Source organism: Amblyomma mixtum, unplaced genomic scaffold, assembly GCF_055824585.1.
Source record: "Amblyomma mixtum isolate Tamu unplaced genomic scaffold, ASM5582458v1 scaffold_47, whole genome shotgun sequence".
Taxonomy (NCBI): Eukaryota; Metazoa; Arthropoda; class Arachnida; order Ixodida; family Ixodidae; genus Amblyomma; species Amblyomma mixtum.
In genome coordinates, this window is record NW_028317744.1 from 124,863 (window position 1) to 138,137 (window position 13,275).

General features: G+C 45.4%; 1 protein-coding gene across 2 annotated transcripts in view; it reads left to right on the forward strand.

Moving 5' to 3' along the window:
- LOC149324358 (uncharacterized) overlaps positions 1-13,275 on the forward strand; it is a 50,127-nt gene that overhangs the window by 3,817 nt on the left and 33,035 nt on the right. The window contains exons 2-5 of one of the 2 annotated variants that reach the window (XM_089565586.1): positions 1,274-1,487; positions 2,995-3,090; positions 7,389-7,457; positions 12,528-12,662. In XM_089565586.1, the coding sequence (XP_089421712.1) occupies positions 1,274-1,487; positions 2,995-3,090; positions 7,389-7,457; positions 12,528-12,662 (514 nt within the window). The remainder of the gene's footprint in view (positions 1-1,273; positions 1,488-2,994; positions 3,091-7,388; positions 7,458-12,527; positions 12,663-13,275) is intronic. The other variant, XM_089565588.1, reaches the window with a different exon arrangement.

Consider the following 13,275-nt stretch of genomic DNA (forward strand, 5'->3'; position numbering starts at 1 on the left):
ATTAGATTAAAAAGAGTCACAGATATGAACGTTATCACATGCAGTGTTCTCATGCGGTGAGGAAAAGAAACCCAGCAATTTAAATTAAAATTTTTCAGCTGCGAAAACAGTTTTTCCTCTGAGTTGTTCTTGAACATTCGTTGCATATGCGCATGATCTGATGGTCAGTCTTTTGTTTATCGTTATTAGTATAAGGAAGAGAGTACGTAAGTAGCGACCTGTATTTCTTCATCAATATTGAGCCTTAAATGCATTGCATTCGGTGCTTATCTTTTCGGAGTATGGAAAGAGCCAGTTTAAGCCTTTTCTTTGGCAAATTCGAGTCTAGTTCTAAAACTGGCGACGGCGATTTACCAAGAGTGGTGCCCGCCTGTCATGTCAATCTTTACGCACAAGCCTCGCGACCTCGTGACAGAGGTGGTCATGTACCATGTGACAAGTTGCATGTTGTTGAGGAAGACGACGGAGCATCGTGGGTGAATGTTGCCTTGTTTTTTTGGCCGCGGCAAAAATAACGGCGACTCGTACGTGCGCTTACGAATGAAAAGAACAGGACATCACTTCAGCAGTAAGCTTTTGTCAACAGTAGCTCGTTTTTTCCCCTCCGGTATGCATATTTCGGTCCGCCGCGTGAAGAACGGCGTCGTCGCTGGAGTCACATAAAAAAATTCCAGCCAGCCTTTAACGGAGGCGTTGCCGAAGCTTCATTGTCAGCTGGTTGAACATGTTTCAGTTTTCTTATCTGTTGAAAAATACATATCACGATGGAACAAATGCGTGTTTAATACGGTTTCTATTGTCATGAATACGTTATGAATATTCCAAGGACTGTAATAAAAGGAAATCAAGAGTTGTATAAAAGTTTTTGGTGTTGATGTCAGGTGTCGTTAGCGATTGCCTGACTAGCGGAAAGATGTTTAAGTTTATTAAGAGTCGAATTTTCGTCCCCGCCAGGCAAGTATACAATGATGCACTGTCTATTACCAAAGTGTGCTTAATTTATTACATAAACCCGCTCTCCTGTGCCGCTGAAGTTCATATCCTGCAACTGTTTTAAGGAGGGGACTGCTTTGAGATACGCCAATTTGAACGATATTGATAAGGATAGCAGTACCTCTGTCTTTCGCAACAAAATGCTAAGCTTTTTGAAGATATTTTTTTTATTTCATGAAGTGCGATTGTAAGTAATGTAGATGGGTCTCACGCATTACACCGCTGATTTCAAACGAGCTCCGGAGTCAAATAATAAAAAGAAAATGTGTCTATTTTCCAGCACGTACTTATTTCTTCAGGTTAGGGATGATTGTAAGGTCCTGTGCAAGACTCTCCCATGGGAAGCCAATTCTTTCGATCACTGTGCGAGCTGCGACTGCATACCGGAGAAACTGTACAGACTTCAGTGTCCGCACATGCTCTGTGGACCTTGCTATTTTGCGGGCACAACACACATGTGTCGACGCTGCGACAAGAGGACAGAGAGAACGAAGGTGAGATATGGTTCAGGTCTTCTCTGTAATGGCATTGTACACTGAGCGAATTTGAAAACCATAACCGCCCTCGAAAAAAAACGGAAAAGGACCCTTAAGCTCCGCTTTAAAGGTATGGCACGATAGTTTATTGGCTTAGGCTTTCTATTCTGAGCAGTATGACTCCTTTGAACGCATTGTTCATTTTTTTTCAATTGCTTTGAATATTAATTCATCAATTACACACTCTAAATTTGCTTAATTAGCATCAAGTGTTCGCTTTCCTTTCTGAGAATATTGACACCTTTGAACCCCCTTTTTTCAATCTTTTTCCTGTTTACATTTCTCACCTCAATCAATTTATCAACTAACTACAGTCATTTCATTAACTCTTCGACGCCTATCACAGAGCAATCAAGTGTCATTCAGTAGAACTAAAATTTAAATCATACAAATTCTTTTACCCAGCCCCCGATTGTTTCCCACACGCGTTGCCGGCTACGCCAACGGCTTTTTGACCGGACGTGCTGTATAGGCCATCGCGTACAATACCCTTTCTCCATAGTAGGGTGAAGGAAATAAAACGTTTCATCAAGCCCACTTTTCTTGTCACACTTTTTGTGGTTTTTATTTCTAGACCTGCAATGCTCTTAATTCATTCTGAAAAACAAAATGCTTTGTCTTTTTTAAAGTTCATTCTCAAAGTCTTACTTTAACGCCGCAAGACGGCAGGGATTATTTATTTAACAGTTGAGCAAACTGAAAACAAGTGCTACTTTTTCCTGAGTTAAATAATTAGCATTTTGTCAGAGGTCGCCTTCTCATCAGTTGTCACGTTGCGTGGTGGGAGACCTATGCCAACCCCGAATTTTTTTACTTCTTGGCACTGATACGAGCCTCCAAACTGAATGCTCCAGTGTGTGAAGTATCATGCACTAAAGGTGAAAGTGCAGCAAGCGCAAGCTGCACTGTGAACTCTGCATGACTATGGCATTCGACAGCAAACAATACCGACGCAAAAACTTTTCTCCATGCTAAGAATGAAGTACTCACTGCTACAGTTGACTGCGTTGAATGAAGCAATTTATGCCGGTATATTCTATAAATCTCGACGTATCGACGTATGGATTGCTGGCTGGGAATTTCATGCTGAGATCTACTCTAGACGTCGGGATTCAGTATCTTCAGCGCTTATCGCAAATATGTGCCACATCCACATAGCTGCACAGAAATGCTTTGCTTTCGCGTTGATTACTTTATGCTGCTAAAATATTGCACTAGTGCAGCACTTAGCCCACGTGAGCGTGATCTGCCGCCTTAAAGTGCGAATGCACAATACATCGATTTCATAGCCCAGCGATTGGCACACCGCAGTAAGTTGATCGAATGATCGAAAGGAGAGCGTAGTGATAAAAAACACCTAAAATTGAGTCATTTGATTATATTATGCTCCTTTTAGGTAAAAAAAAGTGATAACTCACAAATTACAAGCCCTTTATATTGATACCAATTTTTGTTCTTTTTGTAGGTCATCAAACTGGAGCCTGTCGACAACAAAGGCTTAGATGGCCTCATCATTTATTGCCCTCTTTGCCGCCTTCCGGATTCTCTCATCGCTATGAGGGTGCGAAAATACCGCCGTATTGCAAGTTTTAATTTAGTTCATAGAATCGTCAGAGGACTTAAATCTTACAGCCACCTCGTGTTTTACTAACCCCTGCATAACTGTGCTTGAGCTGATATTAAACGTACTTCTCTTCTGAATGTCTGAAGCTTTAAGGGTTGGCTTCGTTGTTCGAGGTGTAATATTCAGAACATGATTACAAGTTCAACCGCTAAAACCGTACATAGAGCGGGTTGGAGTCAAAAACACTCCGTGTAGTGCGACTAACCTGGACAGAAGTAAAAGCATAATTTAGCACGTTGACCACGCTGGAGAGCATAGTAAACAAACTTTTACCTTAAACCAACACGTATAACTCATGTAGCTACCATTAGTTTTATTGAAAGAGGAGCTCGCCTAGGGCTTTCTCTAGCACAACTGACAGCATTCAGTGAGGAGCACAGCCTCTACAAGCTGCTACAACGTTCAGTGTGGCAGATCGAAGACAGAAATGCTTTCTGACGAGGCATAATTTCCATTGGTTCCTTGATTCCTATCCGTCCATTCTTTTTCGTTTCTCATCCGTTGGCCCAGGAATAGCAGGCTTCACATTTTACAGATAGTTGTTGTATCGTAAGTAATGATAATTAGAATGAAACAGTACACGTAGCATACGGTCGAGCCGAACTGTATTCTCCTACTTCGTCGTCTTCTCTACTCCCGTGCGCGTGAGTGCGTGCAGCGCACTTACCACACTTCATCTTTATCACATTTTCGCCGCACTTAAAAAAAAAATGTCTAGCGGATGTCATAGTCTTTGAACCATGCGGGCCGCTTCTTTTTGCGAGTACTTCAGCGAGGCGGCGCAGGAAGTGAAGCCGCAGTTGCCGCTGTGGATGTACTACACGAGGGTTGAGGAGCGGCTGCCGATTCCGGAGCGGGCGAAACCAGGTGCGATGAAGGACCCGGGCAGCTAACTTGAGCGGCTGGCATCAGATGGATTGAAGGCGCGTCCGAAGAACCCTGGACCACGGTTCCGGACTGTGGACTGGGCGGTGGCATTCTGTTGCCGTCGATAGGCGGCGAAATATCAGCGAAAAGGGCCGCTGGAGCTGGGGAGGACAGTTGCTGCTGAACTACTTCTGGGCGAACCGCAGAAAACTTGGACGAGTGCCACACTCGCCCATCATCCAGCAGGTAAGATGCAGGTCCACACTGCTCCACAACCTTCCGAGGCTCCGAAAACCGAGCTGGCAGTTTGCCTCGCACAGTTGGTTTGAGAACACGCACGTACTGACCAATCTGAAAATCACGACACTTGGCGCCACTCCGCTGGTCCGCATAGAGTTTGTACTGCGCTTGCTTCTCGTCAAGCCTCTGCCGCAAAAGCTTAAGCGCTTTTGTCGGATCCATTGAGAAGGACTGATCATCCGGCAGTCCTACGACGTTGAGTCTTGTGCGGGGCAACCGGCCATGAAGTAGGACAGCTGGTGCAATTCCAGTCGTGGCATGGGGCGTACACCGGTAGACACCGAGGTAGTCCACAATAGCTGTACGTAGGTCGCGTCACTCGCACAGAGCCAGCTGAATATAGGACTTAAACACTCGATTGAATCGTTCCACGAGTCCAGTAGCTTGGGGATGCTACACTGAAGAGTAGCAATGGCGTATCCCCCGTTCGCGGAGGAAAGTTTGCATGGCCATCGATGAGAATTGAGGTCCGTGGTCAGAAACAATCTCTTGAGGGTAACCATCACGAGCAAAGAGGCCAAGCAGGAATTCTTGAACGGTTTGAGGTGTGATGGCATCAGCGAAGAAAACCTCTGGCTACTTACTATAATAATCCATTAGAGTAATCGCGAAGCGGCAGCCACTGGGAGCTTGATCGAAAGGCCCCACGATATCAATGGCAACCTTATCCCAAGGTTTCTCTGGGAAGGCGACAGGTTGCAGAGGAGCAACTCCGAGTTCCTTGGAGAAGAGATGTTCGAAGTGTGGACGTAGCTCAGGAGGTAACAGAGGCGTATCAGGTGTCGTGGAAAGACATTCCAACGATGCACCTTTGATCTTCATTTGTAGGGCTGCAATGGAATCGAGACCCAGCAGCGTTGTGCCTCCCGAGACAACGTACAACAGGATGCAGGGGGTACGGTCGTGAAACTTGGCTGTGGCAACAAAACAGCCTTGGACTATAATCCGAGACTTAGAATAGTCCAATAGTTGAACTGCAGTTGGTTTAAGCAGAAAACTTTCAGCGAAGAATCGGTGGTATAGATCTTCAGAAATAATTGACACAGATGAGCCGGTGTCAATCAGGAAGCGGATGGACTTGCCTTCAATCAGGACCGAGGCGAAAATTACGTTTTTTTGACTTTCAACATTGAGAATAGATGCACTGCTGGAGCCATCCGGCATCGACGATGTGTCAGCAGTATCTGCAACTTGCTGAACTTGAACAGGACGGTCGGACGACTTGCAAAGAGAGTCTAAGTGGCCCATCTTGCCGCACCGACGACACTTGCGGTTGCGGGCTCGGCATGCAGGGTTGTTCGCCAGGTGGGCCGTAGAACCGCAGCGGTAACACATGCGGTCTGGTATTGCAGCAGCAGGTTGTGATGGTTGACTTTGGCACTTGCAGCAATGGGCATGAGGTGGTGTTTGTCTCGATCCGCGCTCGCATCCCACAGGCTGTACTGGAGCGACCTCCTCAGCCAATTCCCTGGCTTCACGGGAAGCTTGCTCGCACTGTCGAGCAAGGAGCACGGCGCGCTACAGAGTCAAGGAGGAGCCTTCCATGAGTAGGCGCTCACGCAGATGGCAACTCGACGTCTTCTCCACCAGCTGGTCCTTGATCATATCGTCCGCCATGGTCCCAAACCCGCAGTCGCCGACAAGGCTGCGAAGGACAGCGACGTACTCATCGGTTGTCTCTCCTGGAGCCTGAATTCGACGGCGAAAGCGATGACGTGCGGCGATTACATTCACGGACGCTTTGTAATGCTCCGACAGGATGGATATCGCCGCATCAAATTCGTCAAGGCGGGGCGCCTCGTCACCGGAGTGCGATGCAGCAGCTGTAGGCGCTGGAGTGGACGACGGCGGCGCCAATGTATAAAAAATGCGCTGACCTTCCAGTCCGATGCAATTCAGCAGGATGGCCTTCTGCCTGTCCGCGCCCAGAGTAGAGGCACCAGAGGCCAGCATGTAATTCCGGAACGCCAGCTCCCATTGCTCCCATGGAAGGGCAGGACGACCAGGAGTCGGCAGGAAGGGCGGTGGTGGCTGAAGCCCAGAAAAGCTCATCACAGATGGTGAGCAGTCCACGTGAAGGTCCTGAATCAAAACAGCATCCTCGTCGCCAAAATATGTTGTATCGTAAGTAATGATAATTAGAATGAAACAGTACACGTAGCATACGGTCGAGCCGAACTGTATTCTCCTACTTCGTCGTCTTCTCTACTCCCGTGCGCGCGAGTGCGTGCAGCGCACTTACCACACTTCATCTTTATCACAATAGTAGCTTAAAATATGGAGTATGTTCATTATTCTGCGCTGTTCATTTTGCGAGCAAATGCGCTGTCTAAAAGAACGTAGGAACTACACTGAACAAAAATCAAACAATAAATTCGTTCAGAACGAGTCTAAAATTTGCGAACATCTTTAAAGATTTTAAAGACAGTAAAAAAGTGAATATTTCCTTTGTTGTCTGCTGTATAATTCCAAATGTAATTTTAGAGCAGCGCAGAGTGCCTTAAATGAAATCAGAACGCACAAATGCAAATTTGGTGCAGGCGCGTCAGTGAACGGCTTGTTATCTTTATTCAAGGCTTAAGCGCTGACATTCCAATTAAGAGAATGATAATAATTTGACCCAAGGAACTTTGCATATGTGGTTGCTATCAATATTTGTTAGAGATGTGCTTCCCACTGTGAAAAACTGTAATCTTGATACCAATTTATTAGCAAAAACTAATGCCCGCAAAGGCTGTATCGCAAAATATGTGTGACACGGCTCTTTCCGGCGCTGAAAATTTTGCATAGCTTGCGCACGATGAAAAAGTTGTGAAAGTTGACACATCAACACGACATGGTTTGGGACACACTACTTTCGTGCAAGAATGGCTAATTCAGTGTAGCACAAGGACGGAAATACGTGAAGCCCACGAAAATGAAAGCAATCACAGCCTTACTGAATGGCCGACCGCAATACCACTTATCATGCGACAAACATTTATTTGAAAAGACTTAAACTATTTTATAGCACACAGTTGAATGAGGCGATGTCATATAATCTCGGGCTCACAAAATGACTTTTACAGGAGCACATCATTGGACAACACTCCGAAAGACTGAAGGAGCTGCAACGAAACCAACCGGGGATAAACCAGGTGAATTACTTGGAGCTCCTATTCCAGACATTTCAAACCTTTTTTTGAGCACGTCCTTGAGCACTTAAGTCGCAACTAGCATGCTCATTCGCTGCTAATCATTTTATTTAGGCGACTGCACAAAAAAGAAGTGGTTTACCTGGTCATCCACCAAGATGTTAGATACTAGAGGTTGAAAACAAATATGTTATTACAGGTGCAGAACAACAACTAACCTTTCACTCGAAATCAATCCACATACAAGTGTTCATGGCTGCACGCTCCTTAAATGAGGAATCACAATAAATTATCTACCGAAATTTTATTTAAAAAAAACCGTTATCTTAGTTTGCCTTGCTTCTAGATTACACAAATCAGAGCAATGTGCTCAATGAATAGAAATACACAGGCCGGTTGATTGGTGTAGGAGGAAAGAAGAGACCTAATTATTGCTGTTTCTGCCACCACTTTCATCCTGCTTTCATGCTTGGTACCATTTTGGAGCGAGGTTACTCTAATGTTGTGAAGAAGAAGACGAAGCTGGCAGTTGCGCGGGATGGAGTGCTCGACCAAGGCCAGTGGCCATTAAGTCATCTAATTTTAATCAGTCAACTCGTCTTATTCTTCGCATGGCCGTCGCGGGACATTTGGAACCCCGCATCTTCACCAAATGTTACGTGCCGGCAAGCCGATGAAGACAGGGCTGCATGAAATATGGCGATGGAATGATTTAATGGCCGTTGGTTTAGCCCGAGCGGTCCGTCCCGCGCCAATGCTAGCCTCTTCTTCTACGTCATAATATGAGGCTAGATAGAGCGATTTCGCTCCTAAGCAAGAACAATGCATCAGGATTGAGTTTTGAACTTGGGCTCGGAAAGAAATACCATAGTAGGTGAGAGAGATAGGCATGGTTCCATCGTAAATATTAGATACATGCACACTGTGAAGTAATCGAAGAGACACAAACAAAATTAGCCGCCGCGGTGGCTCAGTGGCTATGGTGCTCGGCTGCTGGCGCGAAAGACGCGGGTTCGATCCCGGCCGCGGCGGCTGAATTTCTTTGGAGGAGAAATTCGAGGCCCGTGTACTGTGTGATATCAGTGCACGTTAAAGAACCCCAGGTGGTCGAAATTTCCGGAGCCCTCCACTACGGCGTCTCTAATAGCCTTAGTCGCTTTGGGACGTTAAACCCCATAAACCAAACCAACCAAACCAAACAAACAAAATTAATAGAAATCAGGATGAGTTCGTGAAGAACATGCGATAAACACATCACCGTTTTTAACGCATTATCATATTTTGGAGCATTTCGTCTTTTTGAACCCCACCAGTACGTACAAACGTTCATTAACACTGAGACTACTTCTACTGTCGGTTGATCACACGAACAAAAAGATTTATAAGAAAGTGTTCCTTGTACGCAAATCCTCGGGAAGAGAGGCGGCGAGCTGCGAAGCACTGCTGTTGGTAAACTAGGAGCCTGTCAACACTTTTTACCAAACCTCTAAAGAGCAAGCTCAGATATTTGCAGAGATATCCAGCTGTTGCTAGGAATGTATTAATCTATATCTTATAAATTACAGTATTTGCTAATTATGGTAATAAGCCAAGGAAATATCAGAAATGATCACAAAAATTAAATGTGCACTTTAGGAGCGAAAATGTCGCCGTCTCAATCATTACAGGCTAAGAGTTTTCGAATACATAAATAAGAATTGTAAAAAGCCAATATCATAGTGCATCTTAAATTGAGCTGCGCATCATTTCTTTAACAAGTGTGCACCAATTATCAATCGGTATAGTTGATCACGTCATGCACGCATGGTTTCCTGCAGAAATTATTGAAATTGAGGTCAATAAATGATAAACGTAAAAATATATTCGATTCAAATGATTAAAATATATGGCGCTCTCGTGTGTACTGCGTATAAGGTAAAGAAACTAAGAACAGCACATTGCCATGCTAGCGGGAAACGAACTTTCTTCCAAAACACAAACTAAGGCCATTCGAATCATGTAGAATATTCAAGGATGGCATTTTTACCATGAATTGTTATTGTTAAAATGCCAGCTCTGTTCTCGCGCAATCCGCCCGTCATGCTCTCAGTTATTTGCATCGAAAAGGCGCTGGAAGCGTGAAGATATGCGCAACACTTTGTCTTTCGAAAATCTAGTAAAATCCAGCATTCATTCAGATTCTTAGATCTAGCTAGTGTATCTCTCCATATTCAGCGCCGGTTTTGACAATAACTGACATTACACTTCGTGTTATAAGGACATTAAGGCGCCTTTCTCTTCTTGATCAGCTGACCACTTGGTGTAAGATGAGGTGAAGGAGAGGTTCGTAGGAGGGAGAGAAAAAAATTCTGTAGGAAGGGCGCAGGTTTAGTTTAGACTCCCTGATGTTCTCTATAACGCCTTCACATAGCGCTCCATATGGGGTGTATTGCATTCTATCGGGATTTTGCCTGCCGCTGGTGGGGTAGACGATCCCGCGAATTCGCGGAAACCCCCAGAACGCCTTGGGCACGGAGTCCCGTTGACCGGTGATAATCTGATGCGAATTAGCTTTAAAAACTTGAACTAACCACTCATGGTAATAACAATGACGAGATATCGTGGGTCATGCCGGCGTAAAAGTTCCAAATATGGCTATTACAATTGATGGCTATTATATTTTGTGGTATGTCACATAGTTCCTATTGTCCAGTGTTTATAATCATGGACTCCAATCTTTTTCAGAAGGCAGTGATCATGAAGGCTCCGAACCTGTAATTTACTTCTTCAGTTACGTAAGATGCTCATTATTGCGCTAAAGGTCCTTAACGATTCAGTTCTTACTTCTTCTTTGGCGCTTAAATACAGTCGAGCCCAGTTATCATGACTGCAGTTATAACGAATAGTCGCTTATTACGAAAGAAAGTGGTTCGACAGTCAAAATACATATTAGGGCAAATGGCTTTGCTTTTCAGATACAACGAAAAAGTGTCGCCGCAGAACTCGCTTAAAGCGAACCAAAAGGCGCTGTAAACTAGCCCTAGAGTATGAAACTTTTGTTTCTCTCCGAAGCGGATAGCGACGAGCACCTACAAGCCCCCCTGACATCACCTCCACGTCTTTCTGAGGAAAGACGAAAACCACCAAAAGCAACAAAACTAAAAATTTACGGATGTATAAAAAGCTGACACAGCTTTGTGCCAAAAATGCGGCCGCCGAAAACGTATTTCTTGAATGAAGCTGATTAAACGTGACGTCAAATTTTCCTCATGAGAAAAGTATATAACACTTCTATATTTGCGGTACTCACGTTTAAGGGGCAAAAACTTGGAGGCAAACGAAAAGGGTTCAGCTGCAGTTAAGGACAACGCAACCAGGTATAGAAAGAAAAATGATCGGTGTAACGTTAAGAGACTTCAAGTGGGCAGAGTGGGTGAGAGAACAAACTCTGATTAATGTCATCGTGGTCAATATCAAGGCGAAGAAATCGGCTTGCGCAGGGCATGTAACAAGAATGCAAGATAACCGCTGGTCCTTAAGGGTAAAGAAATAGATTCCAAGTGAAGGCAAGCGCAGCAGAAAGTTAAGTGGATAGATGAGATTAACAAGTTTGCGTGGATGCGGTGTCCGCAGCTGTCAAAAAACAGGCTTAATTGGAGAGGCATAAGAGAGGACTTAGTCCTGCAGTCGTAGTCAGGCTGGTGATGATGAGGATGAAGCTTGGAGTTACCGTATTTTAATGCCCGAGCATGGAAGACAGCGGCTAGCGGCCGCCGTGCGTACTCGGGAAAGCTAGCAGGGTGCAGCGCTTTGGAAGCTACATGCAGTGTGCACGACACAAAGGACCTGACGATGCGCGACAATTTGGTCGTCGAGTGCGCCACTCGACGTAAATCTGTGACCTGCTTCCCGTGTGGCTTGAAAAAATTTTCTAGATTCTGTTCGTGCTGGACAGTCTTGTGGCGCAGCATGTGCTGCATTTTGTCACTACGGCGACCAAGCTATTTTTTCGAGAAACGCAACGAGCCAGACCTGCCACTTGACGATGGCATAATTCACGCGATCGATGTTTTCTATCGGCGACCCGTCACCATCGCATACTCATAAAAATTGACTGAGAACGTGCCGACGTCTCAGTTCGAGTGACTGTTCCCTCCCATGGAACAAGTTTGTTCGGAGAGCTGACTGTGGCGTCCGTGTATCAACAGTTGCTTCCGTAAGCCACAGTTTGTCACCCAAAGAACAATGGAGGACTTTGCCCAACACCTACGTTATCGAGCGCATGCTTATTTGTAGCCACGCGTCGTCAATGCGCCGCAAGCCCCAACATGATGTCACATGAGATGACGTCGTTGGTGCACGTGGCGCGCCATCAGAGAGCCACACACTGACTAAAATGATAGTACGCGAAGTACGAACACTCTCCCATTGCTTGGAATTTGCTGACGATGACGAGGAGGCCGAACTACTATAGGCTACCACGGAGGGTTCTACCGCGATTAGTTACATAAATATATCGCATCCTTAAAGCAGCTTGTTGGCAGTAACGTTATCGGTGAAGTTCAGAATGGCGCAAAAGACACACACACAGGAAAAGAGGGGATGACACAAAGAGCGCCTTTGTGTCATCCCTTTTTTCCTGTGTGTGTGTCTTTTGCGCCATTCTGAACTTCAATCATGAACCAACTAGCCCCAAAGCAAGTTCTTCTGTTATCGGTGAGGTGCATGTGAGTGCTCTGGGAACTTGGAAAACGCCGCAATATGGTCTTGTTTGAACAAAACACGTACCCATAACAGAATTACACTGTGTAACTTTGCATTTTTGGCTGTAACTTGAGAAGTTAATTTAGTATGAGCCTCTGATACAACAAACGCAATCGACGGTACCATCAGGTTCCTTATAAGTGGGCTCGACTGTTATCGCGGTGTTTTGACTTTAATCAGCGGCACAGGACTCGCTAAGGGGAGCAGAAATTAATTGTGAGTCAGCTTCACCGTTGTGTTTAGATGAACTCACATGTTACGATTTTAATTTTGAGTGGCGCACCAGTCCTTTAGAGCGTTCCCTAGCCTTCTTTTCCTTGCTCACCCCAGAGCCAGGATAACGATGGAAACTTACAGCACTCGCACGCTGCTATGGCCAATGATGCGACCCAAGAAAGGAAAGGAACTAACATAGAATTCATGTGTCCAATCTGCTGTGGAGAGTGCGAAGATAATGAAATAGAGGTAAGAACAAGTATTTTACATTTTCGAAAAACAATATAACTTTATGGGTGACTAGAAAAGAGTGGTAATGCGCAAATGCGTACTTATTTGCATGCTATAATGATTACGCGAAGAAAGGTGTTAACGCAGTGAAAGAAACAATAGTGAAATTATTCTGCTTAGATGTCCGTCGCCGGCGTGCTGCATCGGCAGACTGTTTTCGAAAGGTTGGAGCTTGAATTATCTGCCGAACGGCTCTTATCTGCTTTTGACGCTAGGTGTCATTGGGGCAACCTACTCAGTTTGGTTAAGGAGCTGATGTGCTTCACGCTTGGCGGCGAGCACGGCTGGCTCCGGTCGCTGACATCGTTTTCACTCACGGTCACGCCCACGAGTTTCTTCCTTACCCTAGCTATGATGAACAGCAATGGCCTCTGCCCGCTGTTTTCCAATTATTGCGCAGTTCACATGACGTCACGCGCAGCACGCGTAGCTGTATGCCGCTCCAGGCCTGTTCAAGCTTAGGTCTTGCGCGACGGGCTGATGTCGTCTCGTCAGCTCTGCTCCGGCTCCGGACCGGCTTCCCCGAGGCACCACCGGAAGAGACCCCTCAATGAGCGTATCAAATACAGCC